This window comes from Equus quagga, chromosome 11 (genome assembly GCF_021613505.1).
Source record: "Equus quagga isolate Etosha38 chromosome 11, UCLA_HA_Equagga_1.0, whole genome shotgun sequence".
Taxonomy (NCBI): domain Eukaryota; kingdom Metazoa; phylum Chordata; class Mammalia; order Perissodactyla; family Equidae; genus Equus; species Equus quagga.
Genome location: NC_060277.1, coordinates 102,050,519 through 102,074,875, shown reverse-complemented (window position 1 = coordinate 102,074,875; position 24,357 = coordinate 102,050,519). Strand labels below are relative to the sequence as shown.

The following is a 24,357-nucleotide window of genomic DNA, read 5'->3' as shown; positions in this document are numbered from 1 at the left end:
TTTATTGTCATTTTTTCCCTTTTCCCTCGGTCCATCTGTTTCTTTCTGAGAGTCACACAGCTGTTCTGTGATGGGTTCCAACTTACTGGGGCTGGGGCTTCTTGGGTAATAAGAGGACCGACAGCATTGCGGTGTGGGGAGAAGTGCTCCCTGGTGATAGCCCCTAAAACCGGGGTGGGGGGGAAGCCTGCAGAGGAGCTCGTCAGGGGAAGGGTCCGCAGCAGCTGCTACATCGCAGGGGCTCTGTGAGGCCAGTGCTGTGAGAGAGGGAAGCACTTGGTGGTGCCTCGGAAGTGGGGGGAGCAGCAGATGATGAGGAGAACTGTGGGGAGAACATTTTCAGTGCAGATTCTTTCACCTGCCTCCTCGGGAGCGTGGGCAACCACGCAGACGCCATTTCCCAAGGGGCCTTCCTGTAGTGGCCCCCGGAGAACAGCATGGTGGCTGCAGGGTCATTATGAACGCCCTCCTGACCATGCCGGGGGAGCCTGGGCAATCTCCTGGGAGACTGGTTTTCTTTTTCTTTCTCCCTGATCCCCGCCGCCTTTACAAGTTGGACAACGTCCTGTGCACCTATCCAGGTTGACCACGCTGGAAAGGCGTGAGTCTCTGGCCCAGCGGGAGGTTCAGGTGATATTTGAGTGGCTTCCTCTGTGTGAGAGAGGGGATCCCGTCAGCCTGGCCAGGAAAGCTTTATCCCAGGAAGCCTAGAGGGAAATTGCCATTCCTTTCATCTTCGAGAACATATCCTTTGTGAAGATGCAGCGCAAGACATCAAGCGGGGACATAGTCTGTGGGGATGAACGAGAAATAGAACCCCCTCACCTCACCGAAGAAGTCCACGATCTGGTTGGGAGGATAAGGTCTAACCACATAAAAGGCTAAAGGTCTGCACAGCCGGAGGCAGCAGGAAAAATGCCTTCGTGGTAGCCAGCATACAATTTACTGCCTGAAAACTCCAATGCCCAATGATCTCCACGTGCAGCTCCATAAACAGAAGTGGTCCAGGCAGGCTTTAGGGGTGGTGGAATCTGAGCTGGGCCTTTAAAAAAAAATTTTTTTTTATTGTTTATCTGTTCACAAATACGTGATCCTTGTAAAAAATTCCAACTTAATGTACGTATGGAGAATCGAAAACCCAAATCTCTTATGATCCCTCATCACAGAGATAGCTGTTGTTAAAGTTGGTGTTTGTGGTGTTTATACTTAAACAGAATGCATAAATAACATGGTTTTATAAAAATAAGCTTGCACTGTGCATACCACTTTGCAACACACATTTTCTCACTAGCAATGTAAGCTTGCCTTCTCTCCATGGCAGTGCACATCCCCCTAGCAGGTTTTGTAATGGCCATATAATGTGCCATTATGCATCTATGCCGTATTTATGCCATTTTCCTTGTAGTGGACATTTAGGGTATTTCCATTCTTCCGCTGTTACAGAACTGCAAGAAACATCCTCATGTGATCTTCTTTTTGGTGGTGTTCTGTTTCTATAAGATAAATTCCAAGAGTGAAACTGTTGAGTCAGTGGGTATGTGGTTTTAAATCTTGTTAGATAATAGCCAAATTTCCCCCCCTCCAAAGCTGCAATAACTTACCCTCTGATCCACACTCGTATGGAAGCAAACGGGATTTTGAAGATAAGTCAGACTGAAAAGACAGTGTAGTAAGTAGCGGCAAAGGCAATGATAAAATGAGTAAATAAGGTAGAAGAGAAGAGCCTTGAATGCCAAGCCAAGGAGTTTGGATTTTATTCTGCAAGTAGCAGAGGGCTTTCAAAGCAGGATCACCGGCCACCGTGCAAGGCGTCTGCATTTTTGGCCTCACCAGAGAGGCTAACTCTCTCAGGGGATGGGGAGGGCAGACTCCTGGATGACAAGAGGTTTAGGACCCTCCTACCCATCACCCTACTTCCTTCCCTCTTCCACTGCTCCCTTTCATGAACAAATCGCCTCAGCCATCTTGGCAACAATAATATTTTGTTAATGAAAAGACATCTTTGGAAATAAAGGGGCATTAAACAGTAATCCAGCGCTCAACAACCCTGTCTCCATTCATTTTTAGCCCAACAACGGGCAACTCACTTCCCAAGGAACAAATAGGTGTTCCTTTCGGATCTCATTTCTTCCAAATAAAAGAAAGCTGGGTCACCGAGTCTTGCTGGTGACCATGCCTACTGCTGATGTTTAAAACCACTGTTCTTTTGGCCTAATAATGTGGAGTTACCACAATGTTTTAAGCAAAGCCCATTTTTATTGGAAGTACTAGGAAAATGGTAGTGCCCAACTCCGATCTAGAGAAAGGCTTTTTGTTTTTCAATTTTTCAAGGGAAAAAAAAGAAAACCAATTTAAACTGCTGTAGCAATTTGCATGAATGAGGTTCCCCAGAGCTTGGTGCCCAGAGTAGCTGTGGCAAATTTTACCAATCAGATTTGGTAGTGAAACGCCCAACGAAGTAGGTCAAACAAAAGTGAGGCAAGAGACTTCCTAAATACAGTACAGTATCAGATGAAAACCAGAGATTCTAAGTATCTGCCAAGAGTGCAGTTGCTGATTGTGGCACTGGGTCATTAACTCAATAGAAAGAGCGTTTGGGCAAATGGTTCCATGTTCCAAGGATTTATCCAAGCAAAACATCCGTGGAAGGGAGAAACAATTGGGCTTGTTGTAGAGGGATCTGTTCAAAAGGTAACCTCTAGAACCAGTGGATGGGGATTCCAAGCCCATGCTTTCCATGTGTAGGAGGGGCCCTGGCTTTTGGAGACCTCCAGCCATGGCACTTCATCATCATCAATTACCATATCTTGAAACTCTTCCCCCTTTCAAATGAATGACTGGATGGAAAGATGTGGCCAGATGTGATGAGATGATGGGAAAGGCAAGGCAAAGCATTACAATAACTAGCACATTCCCTGGCACATAGCAAGCATTTAATAAATGTTCACTTCTCCCTGCTTGACTCTGACATTGAGATCTGCAGATGTGTTGCTGTGATGGCTGCTCAGTAGAAACCACGTGTCTTTGGAAAGTGGCTGCCGCGAGTTCTGCTATGGGAGTTTATTTGTTTGCATGTTGCTTTTTACTTGTTGGCATGAATGGAGAAGAGAAGCAGATGGTTAGTTCCAGTCACTCCAGTTCTCAAGATCACAGAATTTTCTGCAGGTACAGCAAGATCCTTAAGAAAATAGAGCCACTTGTACTGCTGAGACATTTTTTAAAACTTGTAATTACTTCTGTTATTTTTTAACTTGAATTCAGAATGGCATGTGTCCCTGATATTTCACCTCTAAGAAACCTTAGAAGTTACTGTCTGTTGTGCCAACTTCGGGCAATCTGTGGCACTGGAGTCCCCGGATGGTACCCAAGGATGGCAGTTTTGGCATTCTATCGCCTGTCCACCATGAGCCTTCTTACTAGCGTATTTTAGAAAAATAGTAGTTAAGACTTTAAATGAAGGAAGCAGGAGCCAAAGGGCCCAGGATGAAGTGAACAGACACAACCAAGCTCTTCTTTAATTCTAGCTCATGGAGAACCTCCCTCTGTACTTTCGAGAAAACAGGCATTAAATCCACATCTTGCAGAGGACTTGGGCCAGCTACATCAGCCTCTGCTATTTTTAGGGTTATTAAATTAAAACCCCAGAACTTCCTGGCCCTTAGAGCAGAGTTCCCAAATCAGATTCGAATCACCTTGGGAGCTTGAAAAAGTACAGATACCTGGGCCTCACTCTAGACCCAGCAAACCAGATGCAGTCACATGGGCCCAAGGATCTGAGCGTAAGTGCACTAGGTTTGAGGGAAAAGCCTCAGAGCAGAGCTTCCCAGCCTTTTTCATGCCATGACCCATGTAGAAAATGATCAGTTTTGACTGGCATATCGGGAAGCTTCTGGTCAGAGATGACCAACCCCTGGGGTCAGGAGGCCCAGTCTGCTTCCCCAAGGGCTGAGGACAGCAGTATCTTGTCACGCCTATTATCTCTTCGAGATAGGGAAGCTCTGACTAAGAGAGCTCCATTTACTGTGCTCACATTTTTAAACATTTTATTGTTACCTAATTTTGTGGAGGGAAAAAGAAATAGCGACGTAAGCCAGAAGACTGCCCATGCCCTACTGAGGGAGGGGTCAATATCTTTGGATTTCATTCTATCTGTTTGGAATCTGATACCATCTGTGGAGTCACATCCAATGCCTTCCTTGCCAGCCAATGGTGTTAATTATAATAAACATTTGTGCAGTTTTCTCATAGTTACTTCTGAGTTGAGGGCTGGGTTCTGACTAAGCCTCATGTAAGTTTATTTCCACCCATCAAAGACTCTAATCAGTATCCACCAGGTCCCCTGGCTAGACCTTGCCCGAGCCCTTTCCCACCTGGCTTGCTAAGAACCTATGGCTATGACCCTGTGAGGATGGAAGTGGTATTTTTTCTCTTGAGAAATAGGACCTGACCCAATGATTCTCTGCTCCACATCTTCTATTTATTCAGACTCCAAGTACGACTGTTCAGCTTCGCTCCAAAAATATCCAGGAAAGAATAGGTGCTATTAAGTTGCCTGTCTTCACCTTTTATTGTTAAGGGGCCCAAAGGAAGACACACAATTACTAGCTCATTAACTTGAGCCTTAGAAGTTTCAACAGATTTCACACAGAATTGCTAAACCCTGCTTTAGAGGGACAGAAACTAACTTCCGACAAAAGTGAATGTCATTGCTGAGTTGTTTTATTCAGTTATATCTTTTAATCCTAACAACCCAAAATAGCATAGATATTGTCTACATTTTGTAGATAAGGAAACTGAGGCTCAGAGAGTCTAAGAAACTTGCCAGAAGTTTCAGGAAGCCTCAATTCAAATCCCATGGTGTCGGGCCCCAAAGATTATGCTTCTCCTCCCCCACCAAGCTGGCTCCTTCAGGTAAAGTGGGAGGTACAAATAGGCATTGTCTGTCTTTGAAAAACACTCTAGGAGATTTGTTTCCCCCTTAAATGTGTCTTCCTAACCCCGAGTCTCACTGGCCTTACGAATGGGGGATCCTAGGGAAAGACAGGGTAGGTGGGAGGAAGGGCCTCTCCAGGCCCTCGGTTACCCTCCCTAGGTGTAATGATCTGATAGAACTCCACTCCCCATCTTTTGGGGAAAATTTCCTGTTTATGAACAGTCCAGAAAATAGTGGATTGGCCAAAACAAACCTGGTCTGGAAAAACAAAAACTGGCCATCCTATAACTGAGTAATGCAGGAACTTATTAAAGGGGTGGGAAAAAGTTATAGTCCCCAAAGAATATATCCACAGAGCCCAGTTTGGGGTTCTCATTTTGTCATCCCCACAATAATCTCGGAGTTTAATAACTTGCCCAGGTTCACACACGTTTTAGTTGCTGGAGCAGAAATTCAAACCGAGGGGTGTCTCATTCCTTAGCTTTTTCGGTCCTCCCCCACCCCCGGCTCTGCTCACAGAACCTAGGACCCCACAGAAGTGCTCCTGGGCCCAGTAAACAATGAAATAGATTGTGACAATGAAGGTTGAGATAGCCCAAGGAATCCACTCATCACTTTTACCTTCTTTATATATTGGGATTCTAAGTAATAATATATTTGGAAAAACAAAATGATTCTAAAGCTAAAATAAGTTTGAAATCTATTCCAGCTTTAAAAACGGAAATCCTTTATTACCTTCAAATTACAGATCGATTGGCTTATTGAACATCTCTATCCCAGTTTCTGCTCAACAAGTTGGAGGTCCAAGTGTCCCAAAATAATACAGTACATAAGGAGCAAGCTAGATTTAGGGACAGTTAATCCAGTGCTGATCACTGTTGCCATGTTGCAACTCATCAAGAATATTTGTTAGTCTATTATCAGCTTTTGATTTAATAAACTCAAGCTATCCACAGGCCAAATTGTATATCCTCAGTATGGATCGAGGCTATTAATGCATCAAAGCTGGTGTTCAAATAACACTGCTAAAATCAGAGTGAGCAGGGCCAATCCACAACACGCAGACCCAGTTCAAAGGCTGCAAACCGAGCCACGTCCTAACAGCCCTCCTTTGCGGGAAGAGCTTGGCTCACTGGCTATTAGGAGAGCTGGTGCCTGGTCTCTCACTGTCACACAAAGTAAGACAGCGTCTTCTCCAGTGTGCTTGAATGACCTTATTGGTTTTGATCAGAGGTGATCTTAAAACTATAGGTCATATCTGTTAGTGCTGAAAGGAACAGGTTAGCGTTATATAATAGGATGTTAGGGAGACATCTTCTGTTGCTCTGGAATTGGGACCAGGCCCAAAGCTGGGGACAAAGGGATTATGACTCCACATTCCACAGGCAGCTGCTAATCACTGAGGCCAGGTACTCCCCTGAGCCAACCCAGATGGCCCAGCTGGCCCTGTCACCATGGCTCCCGTCATCCATCTCTCCCCTCTTCCTAGGCTAGATTTGGAGATGGGGGAGGGGAGTTCTCAGAGTCATTGGGGTGCATTTCTTTCTTAACCCCAGAGCCATGTGAAGAGAATATTTCAAGAAATTAATTACAGAAACCAGAAGATTTGCGAAAAAGCTGACTATTTGCTGAACTGGGAACCAACAGGACCACCTTCAGCCCTGCCATCCTACAAGGCCAGGGGGAGATTGAAAAGTGGCCCCAGAACTTTGTAGGGGAACATAGAGATCCGTGCCTGCTGTCCATCTGGAGATTTCTGAAGGAGGAGGCTTATGGAAGGAGCCCATGGCAGGGCCTGAGATGGAACTGTGGGAGACTGAGTCCAGGATGGGGGCATTCCTTTGGACATTACACAAAATGGAAATAATAGTGTACAGTCACGCATCGCTTAGTGACAGGAGTATGTTCTGAGAAATGCATTGTCGGGCGATGTCGTTGTTGTGCGAACATCATAGAGTGCACTTACACAAACCTAGATAGTATAGCCTGCCACACACCTGGTTGTATGGTACTAATCTTATGGGAACACTGTCGTATATGCGGTCCATCGTTGACAGAAACATTGTTATGCAGCACATGACTGTACTACTTAAGAGGTTTGTTGGGAGGAAAATTCTGGGATGTTTGCTCTGAGTCCTACCAATTCTCCAATTCTCTGACACCAACTGGGTGTCCAACAATTCGATTCAATTCTGACACTACCTGGAGTTAGCATTGGATCCCACAAGTTAAAGGGCTCGGTCCCACAAGACCACTCCCACTTTAGATGCCAGTCACAAGTCTGGGGTCACCGGTACTTCTAACCAAGCGGCTACAAGTTGAGGTTTCCCACAACCTTCTCCTCAGGTTGGAGAATTTGCTAGGAAGGCTCATTCAGGAAAACACTTGACTTATTTCACTAGTTTATTATAAAGAGTACAACTCAGGAAGAGCCAAATGGAAAGATGCATAGGGCAAAGTACTGGGGGAGGGAGCTACAGAACTGCCATGCCCCCTCTAGGCGTGCCACCCTCCCAGCACATTGATGTGTTTACCACCCAGGAAGCTCTCCAAATCTGTTGTCTAGAGTTTTTGTTTTTCAGAGGGTTTTTGGTGAGGAAGATTGGCCCTGAGCTAACATCTGTTGCCAATCTTCCTCTTTTTTTTTTTTTTCCCTCCCAAAGCCCCAGTACATAGTTGTATATCCTAGCTGTAAGTCTTTCTAGTTCTTCTATGTGGGATGCTGCCACGGAGTGGCTTGATGAGCAGTGAGTAGGTCCACGCCCAGGATCCAAACCAGCGAACCCCAGCTCACTGAAGTGGAGTGTACATGAACTTAACCACTCGGCCACAGGGCCGGCCCCTGCTGTGTAGAGTTTTTATAGTTCATTCTCCAGCCTTCCGCTCTTCTCTCCCCAGAGGTCATGGGTGGGGCTGAAAGTTTCCACCCTCTGAGCACTTGATCTTTCTGGTAACCAGCCCTGTTCTGAGGCTATCTGGGAGCCCCACCCTAAGTCACCTGAAGTACATTTCTTATTAGACCAGAAAGATTAAAGGAGAGAGTGTACCTAAAGTGCTTGACACAGATGCTGGTACACAGCAAGCACTTAATAAACGTTAGCTATGTGATTATTTTTGCCTCCTTTCGTCCTTCACTTGCTTCTGACTGCCTCTCTTGGGGTTCTCTTTTGCCTTCGTCTTCTCCCCAGCTCCGAAAAGGCTTCAACAGTGGTCAGTCACCCTCAGGGCTAGAGACCGCTGACTAGTAAATTATTCTGTGGTTTGTGCTCAAATTTTCCATTCTCATGCTTCCTCTTCTTAAAGAGTTCTGAATTTTCTGGCACTGAATTGTGACTGAGAACGGCTCAGAACACACACCAAAACACCCTCCCACCGCAACCACATTCACCTTTTTCTCTGCCTTTCTACTTGTCAGACGCACCTTCTGAGTCCAGCTCTTTTAAGAGAGTCGCTTTGCAGAGGGAGAGCACAAATCACTCAGTGTTTGCGGTACACTCCAGTGCCAAGAGTGAGCGCTGTAAAAATAGCACTTTAGGTATTAACTGCTAACAAAGCAAGAATTGGCTGCTTCTGGCTACGATTTGCATTTAGAGGGTTTTTTTAAAAGCTGATGCATAGCCATTGACCTTTTAAGTAAAGTTTTAGGTCAGTTCTCAAGCACACTCTGAAAGCTCCTTAGTTCTGGGTTTTGTTTTGTTTTTAACAGCTTTATTGAGATATAGTTAACATACCACACAGTTCACCCATTTAAAGTCTAGAATTCGATGGATTTCAGTATATTCACAGATACGGGCAACCACCACCACAATCAAATTTAAAACATGTTCATCACCCCAAAAGAAACCCTGTATGCCTTAGCTAGAACCCCCTGCTCTTTTACCCCCAACCCGCACCCGCCCTAGACAACCACCAGCCACTAATCTTTCTGTGTCTGTAGATTTCCCTGCTTGGGGCATTTCATATGAATGGGATCCTTTAATATGTGGTCTGTTGGGACAGGCTTCTTTGAAAGCTCCTTATTTATTTATTTAGTGAGGAGGATTGGCCCTGAGCTAACATTAGCTCCTCTATTTTAGGTGGGATGCTGCTACAGTGTGGCTTGACGAGCAGGGCTAGGTCCACACCTGGGATCCGAACCTGTGAACCTCAGGCTGCTGAAGCAGAGCACGCGAACTTAACCACTATGCCACCAGGCCAGTCTTGAAAGCTCCTTAATTTTTATGTGTATCGCTTTCAGGAGTCAAGCTCAAGAAATCTTGGTCCAAATCCAGGGCTAAATTTTACCTGGTTGAAATGTCTGTTCACTGAATAGGAAGGGGAATAATATCTGGAAGAACTTGGAGTCTTCAAGAAGAGTTCCAGAATGCAGGAAAAAATCTGATACGTGTTGTTAGTTCATCCCAGCTTTAGGGCCAAGCATTCTAATTACATAATGCACCAATTCCTAGCCAGTTACAACTTAGCTCTTTTTCATTTAACATTTATCAAAACCTCCTAATTTCAATTAACAGGGCAAGCCCCTGTTGATATAGTCCTTTGTGGTTCAGACTGAAAGCGTAGTTAATCGTGGAGACTTTATATCTGAGTGAACATCAGCTAATAATATTGCCTCTGAGATGCATGCTGCACTCCAGCCAGGCCAAGACCTCCTGGGGCTGCTCCTTGCACCTCCCAGGTGTGAGACTGATGCTAACAAATGCAAGGACACAGTTTCGCATGGGCTCCACTAATGAAAAGCCCTTAGCATCACCTTTGTTCTGCTTTGTCCAAGTGCAAGATGGATGTCCAAGTCACACCTGAAGGTGTGACTAACCCTGTGGAGAGGAAGCCTCGTAAAGATGTGCCTGAACGGAAGGGGTAGCCAGCCAGGTCCATCTGGACCTGGGAGACAGCCCTGGCACCAGCTCATATACAGATAGGCCTTAACTACAAGGGTCCAATTTGCCATCTGCCAAGCCTGGGGAGCAGCAATAGGATCTGGAGCCAGAGCTCTCATTGTGGATGAATTTAGAAGCCCCCAGCCAGCCTGACACGTTCCCTGCCGGCCAACTGCTGGGCTAGAGGAGCTGGGCAGTGCCCTCGAGGCAAGAGCATCACTTTCAGAGAACTTGCACATCATGCATCACCCATCGGATTCAGCTGCAACTAGTGTGAGGTTCAGTGCTCTGTGACCAAGTGAGAGAGCAAGCTGTGGAAGAGTTAGTTACAGGGGAAGCTAGAAGATATGCCTTATGAAAACCTCTCTGACCCAGTGTTGGGGTTAAATTGTGTCCCTCCCCAAAAAGATATGTTGAAGTCCTCACCCCCAGTACCTGAGAGTATGACCTTATTTGGAAATAGGGCCTTTCAGAGGTAATCAAGTTAAAGTGAGGTTGAGTAGATCCTAGTCCAACATGACTGGTGCCCTTATAAAAGGGAGGACTTTAGACACAGAGACAGACCTGCACAGAGGGAAAACGATGTGAAGACACACAGGGGGAACGCCATGTGACTGGAGTATGTGTCTGTAAGCCAGGGAACAGCAAAATTGCCAGCAAACCAAACCATCAGAGGCTAGCAAAGGGGCATGGAACAGATTCTCTCTCACAGCCCTCAGAAGGAACCCACCCTGCCCGCATGTCGATCTCAGACTTCCGGCCTCCAGAACTGTGAGCCAATACATTTGGGTTGTTTAAGCCACCTGGTTTGTGGTGCTTCGTTATGGCAGCCCTAGCAAATGAATACAGCTGGGTTCCCCATTAGGGCAAAGAGCTCCACCCCAGCTTGGAAGATTACTGGAAGGAAACGATTGCACTTCTCTGTGTGTAGCTCCCAACTCTTCAAGAGGAAAGCTTTGAAGTAACCCCTGAGATGCTCAGAGCCTGTCTGACTTCAAGACTGACCTATCTTGCCATTGGGAGACAGCTGCCCAGTGTAGTCACCTGCCAGGGAAGCTCCCAGCTTGGCTGGCGCCAGCTCCTGCATGTGCCACCACGTGGTTCTGGAGCCCCGGTAAAGTCGCTTCCTTAAGGGAGCAGCCTACATTAGGGCAGTGTGCTTTGCTCTCTGCTTTGTCAACTTGGAACAGGGTGTTCCTGCCACTGAAACATAAGAGAAACAGGGAGAGGCAGTGGGTCTAAGACTGAAGGCTGTCACTCTCCTTGGCCCAGAACCTAGTCGTAGAGTCTAATAAGCGAAAACCCTTCCCTTGGGATTTCTTCCACCGATGTCCATTTATGGACATTGCCAGGTGATAGCTTCTAGAACATGGAAATGTCCAACCAGCCTTTCAGTGGCACAAGGACACCTGCATGATGTAGGCAGTCATTTTTGTTGGTGCTTATCAGCATTTTTCTATACACTTGACCACAGGATAACAATAAAGTAATAATAATCCTACAGCACTTCGATAGACCTGCTGCCTCTCTTTTGAGGAGCTTAATGAGATTTGAAGCAATTGCATTTTGGTGTCTCATAAGGATGTTTCTGTGTCACATGCTTCTTATCTCTATGGGGTTTCTCCTATGAATCATGCACCATCTATTGAGTGTCGGACTGGGGACTTTGCCCGAATTAGCCAATTTAAGCCTTGCAACAACCCACACAGAGTTAGCGTTAACACCATCCTGCAGATGAGGAGACGGAAACTCTCCTCTGACAGACTGTGCCAGCATTTCAGATGAGAACGTCCTGTCCGCATGGTGTAGGGGTTGGGAGTCAGGCTGCCCTGAGCTTGAATCCTAAAGGACTGTGGATAAGTGACCGTTCATCTCTGAGCTTCAGCTTCCTCATCTGGGACACAGATGATGTTTGTACCTTATAGCTTAGCTGTACATTCAGATCACCAGGGGAACTTTTGAAACTCTCGTTGCCCAGACCGCACCCAAGGCCAATTAGATCAGAAGCATTGGGGTTTAACCTTTCTCCTCATCCCCAGAGGCTTCGCTCATAGTTCTGGAGGCCAGAAGTCCTAAATCAAGGTGAGGCTCTAGGGGAGAACCCTCCCTTGCCTCTTCCAGCTTCTGGTGGCTCCAGGAGTTCTTTGGTTGATGGCTGCATTATCTCCAATCTCTGCCTCCGACTTCATGTGGCCTCCTCTCTGTGTCTTTTCCTTTTCTGTCTCTTTTAAGAACATTTGTCATTGGATTTAGGGCCCATCTTCTTAATCTAAGATGATCTCATCTCAAGATCCTTAGCTTTGTGACATCTGCAAAGACCTTTTTTCCAAAATAAGATCACATCCGTAGGTACTGGGATGAGGACTTGGACATATCTTTTTGGGTGTCACCATTCAATCCACTACAGACAACTTTCACTGTATTTTCTGATTGCACTGGGTTGGGATCCAGCAGGAGAGTCGAGATGCGTAATCTCTCAGTCACACTAATATCAAACTTTATGTCCTTTTAAAATAGGTCAAACCCTAAAACCAAAGTGTGAGAAGGCCCAGGAGATTCGTAGCATCAGAGGTGAAGGTGGAGGTTTATAAACCTCATTTTGAAATTAGGAAACCTGGAAATGAAAGTTTACAACGTAAAAACATCCAGTTCTTGTATAAAGAATGATGTAAGTGCCATAACAGAGTTTGAATCAGGACCAAAATACTCTAGTAGCTGTAGAAACACAAACCAGAAATTTTAAAAATTTAAAAATTTAAAAGGTTGTCAGAAAAGTCAACTGATGTGTGAATGAGGCAATTTAGATATTTATCTTCACAAACTCAAGTGAGAAAAGGAGAAAATGATTTCAAGAGGCATGGGTATTGAGGGCAAAGTGAGGAGGAGGGGGGTGGGGACATGAAAAGACAGAAAACTTTGCAGTGACCAGAATATTTCAGGTAAGACCCAGTGGTTTGATTTTTGTAAATCTTATTTATCTATTTTGCTCATCTTCATTCAAAGGCATTCAGCTGGATGCTCATTTCTGATCTTGAGTTTTGATTACAGGAGTCCTCTGGTAAATCCTTCTCCCTGACATCCCTCCAGCTCTTTGAAAGTGAATCCCTAATTATAGGCCATGGACGAGATTGACTAGATGAAATCAGCAGCTGTAGATATGACACCAGACTTGCAAAAAATCAACACACTGTCGCCATAAAAAGCCCAATTGTTAATTGCTTCTTTGGCATCTGGCTATAACAAAAACACCCTTTCACTGTTTCATATTAAAAGTAAATGTAGTGGAAAGAACATCGGGCTAGCATCAGGGGAGGCTGGGATTCTAGGGGGCAAAATATTTCATTTCTCTGAGGCCTCCGTGTCCTCATCCATAGCAGTGAGGACATGAAACCAAATTATCACTTCCAGCTTAATTCTATTCTGCATCTTGAAAATTCAGTGCACTTCTCATTCCCATCTAGCCTCTTCCCCAAAACTTTATTTCACAATAACCTAAGATACATTTATAATTTTGTGGTGAAATCAGGAACCACATGCGGCTTTAAGCATCTAATAGTTTTCACAGGGCAGGCAGCAGTTCTCCAGGCTTATTCAGAACTGAAGTTTGCTGTGAGGCCCCACAATTCTAACTGCTTTGGAAATGCAATCCACCAGTGCTCCGTGTTTAATGTTGCAGAATCATGTTTTATTCTTGAGAAATCCGAACCTGGAATGTACATGAAGAGTCTGCAATAGGTACCATTTCAAATTCAGCCGTGGTCGGCTGAAGACACGAGCTGAGGCTAGTCTATGAATCAGGGACTTGTGTCCTGGGAGTGGAGGATGCGGCGCAGCCAGCTGGTCCAGGGGCCTCCCTCTTCAGGCCTCTCCCAGGCCCACTGCACAGGATCTGAGAGGCAGGAAGGCAGCTCAGGTCACAGCCCTGGCTGTTACTTCATTTCCCTACCTCTGGTGCCTGCCCACCTGGCTCTGTTCGCTGGGTCCTTTGCCTCGTACACGTCTGGGTTGCTGCAAGCTTTGCCCTCATGCTTTCCTCCACTTGCTGGCTCTGTGCTATTATCTGCTCACCCCGTTGCTATCCCAAGTAGGACAGCCTGCACTCAGGTTCACAAGGGTCCGCCCATGCATATTCTGGTCCACCATAGCGTGGAGAGCATGTCTTTTGAGCCTCAAGATAGTTGTCCACATGCTTATAATTAAACTCATCGCTTGCCTCTTGTGGGAAAGTCAAAGGGTAGATGGGGGAAGAGACCAGCTTTCCGCATTTAACTCCAGCTCCTGTATTTTAACTCAACAGGAACTGCTTGGCAGCTATGAATTTCCTTGTTTATAGCTTTCATGCGTTTGGCTTATTGGAAGAACTTTTGGTGTGTTCTGTGAAAGAACAAAGCAGCATTCATTCTCTTCATCTTTGGTGATCCAGTTATTGCATCTGTTTTGTCATCTCTTGCTAAGTAATAAGCCACCCCAGAATTTAGTGGCTTAAAACAACAGTGCATTATTTCTCACAATTCTGCAGTCTTGAGTGGGCTTAGCTGGGCAGATCTTCTGTTTCTCATGGTGGATGCTTGAAACATCGAAGATATTTTCACTTGCATGCCTGGTTTCTTAGCTGGAATGGGTGAGCATCTCTCCACATGACTAGCTTAGGCTTCCTCACAGCTTTGTGGGCTAAGAGTAATCAGACTAGACTTTTTACACTGTAGAAGCTTCTGGTTTCTAGCTTCTCTTAAAGGCCTGAACTGACACAACGTCTCTTCTGCCACATTCTATTGATCAAAGCAAATCACAGGCCAGTCTAGACTCAACGGGAAGGGAAACAGCCTCCATCTTTTGGTGAGAGGAACAGCATGCCAGCATAGTGACGGAAGGAATTGATGGTGGCGATCTTTGAAGATTATCTACCATAGTCTCCCCGGTGACACATCTCTTGATTTATTGGTCTTCTCTTTTTATTCTTAATGGCATTATATGGTATAGGAACACAGGGTAGGCAGGAATTAGTCCCCTGACCTTAAACATCAAATCTTTCACCAGCAATTCCAGGGTGCTTTGGAAAGGCATTGCTGCCTCTGCCCTGGACTGTAGGATTGGACAGGTTACTGAAAGATTTCGTTGACTGCCTTGGGAAGTGCAATAATGGCTGACATTAGTCGAGCACTTGCTATGGGCCAAACTATATGCTTATGCCTTTTTCAAGTATCCAGTTATCAAATTATTATAATCTTTCCAGGCCTGTGCATATAACTTATTTTATTTCATTTCATTTTATTTTTTTGAGGAAGATTAGCTCTGAGCTAACATCTGCTGGCAATCCTCCTCTTTTTGCTGAGGAAGGCTGGCCTTGAGCTAACATCCGTGCCCATCTTCCTCTACTTTATATGTGGGACGCCTACCACAGCACGGCCTGATAAGCGGTGCCATGTCCGCACCCAGAATCTGAACGGACGAACCCTGGGCAGTCAAAGTGGAACGTGCAAACTTAACTGCTGTGCCACTGGACTGGCCCCTGTGCATATAATTTCATTGGCAGTTTCTGAGTTGGTTCAGGTGATAAAACTACAGCATGGCTAGGTTGATACCAAAGATTCAAAAATGCTACCCACACTCAAGATCATCAGCCCCTCCCTTCATAGAAGCAATTATTTCCTTGAGATACTTGTTATGCATCTCTTTTCCTTCCCTCCCTTCCAGAATCCCTTTTGTCAATTTCATATTCCATTAATTATATATTTGTCCCACTCTGGTCCCTTTCTAACCCCAGGCCTACCATCTTCCTGCAACTGATGCAAATGAGGAGGGACCCTGGAGGAAGGTCAGGGAACAGAGATCATCCAGGTAGAGTTGAGTCTGTTCTCTGAGTGGAGAGAAGTTCTCTGTGACCACACACAGACCACACCTTCCAGACCACACACACACAGCTGGTGCCCTCCCACACCCCTCAGGGCAAGGAAATCAGGTAAAGGGAGAGCATAATGTAATACCTGGTTCGGTACTGTGCCCACAGTGTGCGTTCAGTAAACATGTGCTTAGGATAATGACTATTATAATATTACTTTGTGCAGAAATATCAGCAAACCCAGAGCCAGTGCACACCCTGAAAAAATCCTACTGAGGTAGTGCATAGCATTTTATTATGTTGCATTTATGTATTTTTCACAGTTTATTGATATATAATTACATACCATAAAGTACACTCACTTAAAATGTACGATTCAATGGTTTTAGCAGTCTTTACAGAATTGTAAGCCATCAACTTGCATCTAAGAACATTTTTTTTTTTTCATTTTTCTCCCCAAAGCCCCCCGGTACATAGTTGTATATTCTTCATTGTGGGTCCTTCTAGTTGTGGCATGTGGCACACTGCCTCAGTGTGGTTTGATGAGCAGTGCCATGTCCGCGCCCAGGATTCAAACCAACGAAACACTGGGCCGTCTGTAGTGGAGCGCGCGAACTTAACCACTCAGCCACAAGGCCAGCCCCTAATCTTAGAACATTTTCATCACCCCAAGAAGCTAGCTTGTTCTCATACCAGTCATTCCGCATACCATCTCCCTCCCCCAGCCTTAGGCCACTAATCTACTTTCTTTCTCCATAGATTTGCCTATTCTGGATATTTCCTATAAATGGAATTGTACAGTATGGCATTTGGTGACTGGCTTCTTTCACTTAGCTTCACTTATCCGCTTCCCTTATTTCATATTAATGATGGTTGAACTTTTAAGTTACTATTTCTTTGATATATTTTTTCCAGGATCCTAAACACTTCAAGTCAGAGAAGACAGGGCGGGGGCAGTTAAGAGAAGGCTGGAGAGACAGCCATCAGCCCATCATGTGTTCCTATAAGCTGGTGACTGTGAAGTTCGAGGTCTGGGGGCTTCAGACCAGAGTGGAACAATTTGTACACAAGGTAAGTGAACAAACAGCAACTCCTGGGCTGTGGACAAAGGAACCATCTTTACTGTAGGCTGGAGTACACAATGTACAACAGATGCAGAAGTGCTGAGCCGACACGAGGTCACTACTTCTAGAAAACGCTGTCTCCAGGGAAATGCATTTTACACACAAGTTTAGTTTTCTTCCACTAATAAATGTTTTACATTTCATCTCTCATTCTGTGATCTCCATGTCTATTGGGTAAGTATATTCGGAAAGTTGGGCTTTCAACACTTAGTCTTCCCTTTGGCATCAGGCTAATCTAGTTCCAGTCAGAAGTACTTGTGCTTGGTACTTGGGTACTTGGGTTCCAGGCAGAGGCACGGGGCTTACCTGTGTGCAGCTCCCAAGGATAATTTCCACTCAAAAGATCCTGCAAATGTAGATGCCTAAGGTAGAAGATGCCCTAAGAGACAGAACAAGAAATGCCAGTGATCCCATTAGATGGTGCACCTCAGCATTTCTGCTCATTTATTAATTCTGTTACCGGGGCCAGCCCGGTGGCACAGTGGTTAAGTGTGCATGTTCCGCTTCTCATTGGCCTGGGGTTCGCTGGTTCAGATCCCGGGTGCAGACATGGCACTGCTTGGCATGCCATGCTGTGGTAGGCATCCCACATATAAAGTGGAGGAAGACGGGCACGGATGTTAACTCAGGGCCAGTCTTCCTCAGCAAAAAGAGGAGGACTGGCAGTAGTTAGCTCAGGGCTAATCTTCCTCAAAAAAATAAAAAATAAATATTAATTCCGTTACCAAAGAATTATTAACAACCTCAAAACACAGATTTCAACTGTATACCCACTTTGGCTAAACATGTTAATTTCATGGCAGGAGCCCAGTTGGGGATGATAGTTTGTGAGGGGTTTCTAACATGACTCTTATCCTCATGGAAAACAATGGGAAATGCAATGCTAAGCATTGCCCGTTGTAATTCCTCCCATTTTCATAAAAATAAATACTACCCACATTGTCTCTACCTCCCAGATAGGCTGGATATCTGTTTATTTTTCCACTTAAAAACTGATAAAGAATAGCTTTCTGAAATTCTTCTGGGGGCCCTGAAATTGAACCTTAATGTGCTGAGCTTTTTGTTACTTAGATAGATTTGTCTGCTAAGATTGGGAGACTATTGACCATAAAACGTATAAAGCTTGAATTGAGGTCCAAGGAATAAATTGAACTTGGGCTCATGATAACAGCAGACTCTGGAACAAATTTGAGACAGAGAAGTACGCTGAGCTCCTGCTGAGCTCCAGAACACATTCTGTCCAGGCAGAGGTGGGGGCCGAGTGCGATATACAGAAATCAAGTTCTGGGACCTCCTGTTTTCCTGCTATGTCCCAGTTGTTAAGCAGGAAGCTAGTTGGGGCTCCCAGAGTAAATATTCTGCAGCCTGAGCTCTGTGTCTATCTCAGCCTATATCTTCCTTGACTGCCTGCAACATCCCCCTTTTATTTTTTTTTAACCCAAAATGACCTGCTCTCACTCAGGCCACTAGCATGGTACATTTTATTATTTCCTCCTCTCACAAAGCATATTTGGACTGCCACAGGGCTCACTGTGTTTCTTTTCTCAAAGATCACTTTGGCTACTTTCGAGAATCTATTTCTTTAAAATACCTGTAACAGGTACACTCTAGTGATAGGCACTCCCATTGCCCATTTCCAAATATAATGAAGTGCTATCAGCACCCCAAAAACACACCTGCTTTGGCACATGAGTCGCTAATGAGTATCTGAGACCAGCATTGCATGGGTTTAAAGTGCCAGGGCTGCCTTTCTCTGAACACCTTTGTTTTTTTAAGAATCTATTCACAGTTAAGGGGAAAAAAATGTTCAAAAGCAAGCCATTAGCACATTATTGAATTCTTGTTTCCAGCAGACAGCTGTGTTGTGCTTAATGTAATAGGGTATATTTACGGATGCCTCAGTGCTGTTCTTTTGATTTCCATGAATTTGACACACTCAGCACTCAAGTGTGTATCGCTCCGTGTTGTTTCTTATTTTCACTACATTTCCTCCTCCCAAATCATAAAAGCCTCACTAGATATTCAGAAGCCTGGAGTAATAAACACTTCATTATAAATGCTTCCCTTGTTTCTGCAAATTCACCGAATTAAAATCCTTCATTTATTGAAACATGCTTGAACCTTCCACAAGAGGTTTTTGACAATTGCTGGATTTGTTTGGCAGGAAGAAAGGAATGTTGGACGGAGAGTGCGAGTATCCAAGAAACATAAAAAGGCATATTTATAGAGGACACAAAAGAATACCGTGAAAGAAGAGCACATGAACAGTGTTACACACACACACGACGATACATGTTCTTTTTCTTAGTCTTCTGTTGCCATTATGTGCACCATAAGAAACAATTTCATTCCTTTTGTCTCGAGTCAGGCTTATCATTCCCATTATGTTCTTTTCTCGTTCATGTCTCTTATTTTATCTCTTTCAATAATAGTTGACTAAACTGCTCTTTTTTCCCTTCTATTACATGAAAGTCAAGCTTAGAAAGATATTTATTTATCTCATATCCCACACCTTCCTTTATTAAAAAAAATAATAACCAATATTTAGGACATTTCATCTAAGAAGAGAGAGTCTTAAGTGTTTTTGCTTAGAAGTGACTTACTGCCTAGAAGAGTGTTCTTGATTTCCAACATTTGTGGCCTCCTGGCCCTTCCACAAATGAAAAGTAGGACCAGTTTTAGGGAAAGATGAATGAAGAGAAAAATCTCAAGGTGATTAGCCTACCGATTCATTCCAATCACTGCCGTGTGACTGCCAAGTAGTTGTCATGAGTTGGTACACACTCTCAGCCTGACTTTCAAATAAGATGAAGAAATTAATTTACAGCAAGTATATGCGCGCCATCAATAGGACTGAGGGTGAGCCGGCACAAGGTCTGTGTATGTCAGCCTGTAATTGTCATCACATATGGACAGAGGGATGGAGACATTTGTAATTGTCACAATTCCTAGAATTGGAAACAATCTGTTTTCCAGAGAGTTTTCATCAATCCTCAGTTATTTCAACCTCCTTCTTTTACGTTTTTAGGTGGTCCGAGACATTCTGCTGATTGGACATAGACAGGCTTTTGCATGGGTTGATGAGTGGTATGGTAAGTCAACTGCCCCGAAATAACTTGCAGAACAACTTCATAACATGTTGACTTGGGCTTTCCGTCCATCTGGCTTCAACTGCTACCTAGAAAGACAACAGAAAGAAAGGCAGGCTGCTGCTTCCTTTATTGGGAATAGCGCTGTCCGTGGCATATAATGAAGAAGAATGTAATGATAGAAGCTTGGTTTAAAATAACCACAGTACTTAGTCAATGACGAAGGAAGACCTCAGTATGTTTGATGCTTGCATACTTGATAACACAAGGCTTCACAATTCTCTGTTGGATGGGTTTGAAACCCATCCTAATTTATCCCAAACTTCAATTCAAGATCAAAGCTATCTGAAGCATCATATCAAGTGAAAGCAGTCCTTTGATTTAGAGAACACTTGAAACACTCCCTCACCAAAACCATAAGGATTCGGCAAGAAACAAGGGCAAAGGCATAGGTGCCACCGTGATCCTGAGACTATTGTTCTGGCTTTTTTTGTTGGGTCATGATTTGGGAAGGGTTCAACAAGTTCTGCACATTTCCAGTAAATGGAAACAGGATTTGCTTCATCCCACGATGGATGGACCACCCTTCCCAGGTCCTCAGCACTATCGCTTTGTCCACGTGAATACTCAACATTGCCAGAATCAGTCATCAGAGGCTGGTGTCCTTGACTATAAATAGAAACAAACAGGCCCCACTGGTGACTTGGGTTAGATCAGATTGTCTAACGAAATGCCCTTCTCCTTGGCCGTTTCCTAAGTCATATTGAATTTGTTCTGAGTATAACCTAGATTGTGTTTTGCTGCTTTTCTGTCCTTGTTCCACCAATTCCACTGCCTCTTCTTAGCAGAAAGTATCAAATTTAAAGTGAAAAAATACATTGGACTGAATGGGCAAAGACAGTGATTGTTATTAATATTGTTAGCTATTTCTGAGCCACATTGAAAAAGACGTGGTTCTGTAAGCGACTGGCTTCTTTTTTTTTACTTTTTACAGTTTTCCCAGATCCTCATCTTCTGAAGAGCAAATGCTTCTTCTTGGGTTTGCCCAAATTCAGACCTCTGAAAGAGATCCTTTTGAAAGATCATCATTTACTCTCTCTTATTGCACACTCCCAGGATGCTGCTCACAGGCAGCAAGTTCACTGGCTTGCCACTTTGTTGTGAGGTCTCCCTAAGACCTGTCTGTCTGTGGTTGTCTTTTGTGAGGGGAGTGGAGGGAGAGTCTCCTGTGATGACTTCCCCTGATCAGTAATCAAATCTTTCTGGTTGTTTTTTCTGGGGAGCTTTTCTTAGATTCTTAGAGGGAGCACAGACCCCAGCAAGGGTTAAGAATTGCTAGTCTCTCCCAACTTGCATTCCTCCAAGCTCATGCTGTCCTTGCCACCAACAGTCAGGGCATATCAAAAGGGTATTCCAAGAATAATAAGCTCAAACTGATTAGACATTTGGCAAGTGAACAGGGACCTGAAAGGCCAAAACTCTGCCACTTGGAAGACCAAGAAGCAGGGCACTTCAATAGATTTTTCTCTAGTGCCAGGATGCCACAGAAGACTTTCAGAAAAGGTGGCATCAAAAAGGGCAGCCAGGTTCTGATTAAGAGAACAAAACTGCAAGCCTGTTGATCAGAAAAGAGGGTTTGAGTAGAGGTAGGATACACAAAGAGAAAAAAATGTGGACAGGCATCTAGTAAGTGAACGGCTCAGGCACAGAGGATGGGAACCAACTCTTTTCTATCTCAGCCAAGCCTAGGGCAAGGAAGAGACGAAGACTTTTAGTCCTAAAAAAAAGAAAGCAACCTCAGGCTATTACAGGGCCCTAAGCTAGGATAATGCATCCAAGGAAATTAGAGACCTTTAAGAAGAGAACACTTACCTATTTACTTAGGATGGGTTAGATGGAGACAGGAACAACTCAAGGAGTCTATTGACAAAAAAAAACCCTTTCTGTCTCTGAGTGCACAAAAACAGCGGGTGGTTTATCCGGATGTAGATCATCAGGGTGCCTTGTACTCCCCAGAGAAGGTCTCCACCCCCTGTATACACAATCCTAGCCCCAACCCAAACAAGCAGCCTTTTCACTCAGCAAGGGGTCTGAGAACACCCCATCAATTTCATGTCAATTACTGGCATCATTGCTCCTGCAAGCTGTTTGCCAGAGAAACAGTGGGGCCTTCATTACAGATGGCAGACACTCAGTCAATCAAATGAATGGAAATGGCCCTGCCCACAGAGTGCCTTCTCAGCCCCTTATTCAAGGTAATGCTGGAGATTGTGGGCCATTCAGGTAAATGAGTGTGTCACTGTCCACCAGGAAAGCCCTTCAATTTTGGGTCCCTGATGTTGCTTATTTTTCTTTGGTCTATACAGGCTCAGTGAGGCTCTCATTAGTAAACGTGGAAAAGGTCAAAAGTAGAAAAATCCTTTCCTATTGCTTATAGCCCTGGTTCTCAAAGTGAGGTCCCTGGACCAGCAACATTAGCATCCCCTGGGTACTTGTTAGAAATTCAAATTCTCAGGCCCCACCCCAAACCTACTGAATCAGATACTCTGGGGGTATAGCCCAGCAATCTGTGTTTTAACAAGCCCTCCACATGATTCTGATGCTCACTAAAGTTTAAGAACAACTTTAAATCAGATTAGATTGCAAGGACAGTTTAATTAACTCAGTCCAAACAGGTTAAACTAGAGAATGGTAGATGTCTTCAGGGCCAACTGCAAACTCTGATGCTTTGTAAGAAGTGGAAAAAGACACCTCTCCTGGACAGATTCAGCAGGTGCTATCGGCTTATAGCTGAATTTTAGCCCCGTTGACCTCCTGGGCTGTATGGTCATACCATGCACAAACTGTGTACTCTTATGCATAGCAGCCCTGGGTGTCTTGCTCCCTAATTAGACTCACCACCTCCAGTGCTCAATTAAGAGGTTAAAAAAAAAAAGACATAGGTGGTGATGGTTATCTTTTCTTGCCCAAAGATTAATTTTGTATCTTTTCTCAGTTTCAGCATTTGGCTGTGGCATAACTATTTCCCTAAACAGGTTTTCTTCTGCTCATGTTCATTGTAAAGTGTAACAATTTCCACTGTTGGAGGAGTTGAGTTTGTCTTTTAAGGCCTTGATTGGTCTTTATCCATGAGCCTTGGGTCTCTTTTACATGAGAAAAGAAACACCACCACATTTCAGAAGATGGGGTGAGAGGGGAGGTAGAGAAAAATAGACATTCCAGCTTCACAAAAGCATGGTCTGCTTTTACACATCTGACGGTATTTTTTTTTTATGGTATCATGATGTACAGAAGTTTTTCTTTTAATTTTAACATAGTTGGATTTACTAGTATTTTTTCTTTGTGATGTGTCCTTCCTGTCTTTTTTTTGTTCTCGTGAGGAAGATTGGCCCTGAGCTAACATCCATTGCCAATCTTCCTCCATTTTTTATGTGGGATGCCGCCCACATAGCATGGCTTGATAAGCAGTGTATATGTCCGTGCCTGAGATCTGAACCCATGAACCCCAGGCTGCCAAAGCAGAGCGCACAAACTTAACCACTACACCACTGGGCCGGGCCCTTGACAGTATTTTGAGAGGAATATAGAGGATTGCCAGAGAGAGGCTGTAATTAAGTGGAACCTCATGAATGTCCTTGAAATCCTGACCCTTCCAAAAAAGTATGGACAGTAGTTCTGGCTAGTATGGCTGAGACTCCTTCATGAAAGTGACTTAGAAATCCTTCTGTAGTCTCCAGAGAAAGTCCAACAACGAGTGAAGCAAGCTCCAGGTCGAGAAAGAAGCCTGCTTAGGGACTAGCATCAGTTGGTTGAGTTCACCAAGCCGGCGTTTTCCAATGGCCTCAGGTTTCCTGAAATATGAACTTGAGTGTCTTGGCTCTTACACAACATCTCGTATGTGTGCTTACATCCATTTTTCTGGGGAGAGAACTCAAAGATTTCCATCAGATTTTCAAAGGGATCTGTGACCTCCTCCACCTCCCCAAATCAAGAACTATGGAGGGGCCGGCTCCATGGCCGAGTGGTTAAGTTCATGTGCTCTGCTGCGGCGGCCCAGGGTTCGGATCCTGGGCGCAGACATGGCACCGCTCGTCAGGCCACGTTGAGGCGGCATCCCACATCCCACAACTAGAAGGACCTGCAACTAAGATATACAACTATGTACCGGGGGCGGGGGTGGGGGGGGAGGGGTGGGGGGGGAGGGGTGGGGGGGCGTGGTTGGGAAATAAAGCAGTAAAAGAAAAAAAAAAGATTGGCAACAGTTGTTAGCCCAGGTGCCAATCCTTAAACAAAGAAAAGGAAGATTGGCAACAATTGTTAGCCCAGGTGCCAATCTTTAAGAAAAAAAAAGAACTATGGAAAAACTCACAATTGTAGATCACAGTTCTGGATCTCAGTGGTCTGAATTACATGGAAAGGGTATGCACCAAGCCTTGGATTGGCTACCTGCACTACAAGAAGGTGGAACCACCCCTAAGCTACTCATAAGAAGCAT

General features: G+C 44.6%; 1 protein-coding gene across 2 annotated transcripts in view; it reads left to right on the top strand.

Annotated features, from left to right (window-relative positions):
• PITPNC1 (phosphatidylinositol transfer protein cytoplasmic 1) overlaps nucleotides 1-24,357 on the top strand; it is a 234,592-nt gene that overhangs the window by 196,099 nt on the left and 14,136 nt on the right. For both annotated transcript variants that reach the window (XM_046675541.1, XM_046675542.1), the window contains exons 7-8: nucleotides 16,565-16,720; nucleotides 19,802-19,865. In XM_046675541.1, the coding sequence (XP_046531497.1) occupies nucleotides 16,565-16,720; nucleotides 19,802-19,865 (220 nt within the window). The remainder of the gene's footprint in view (nucleotides 1-16,564; nucleotides 16,721-19,801; nucleotides 19,866-24,357) is intronic.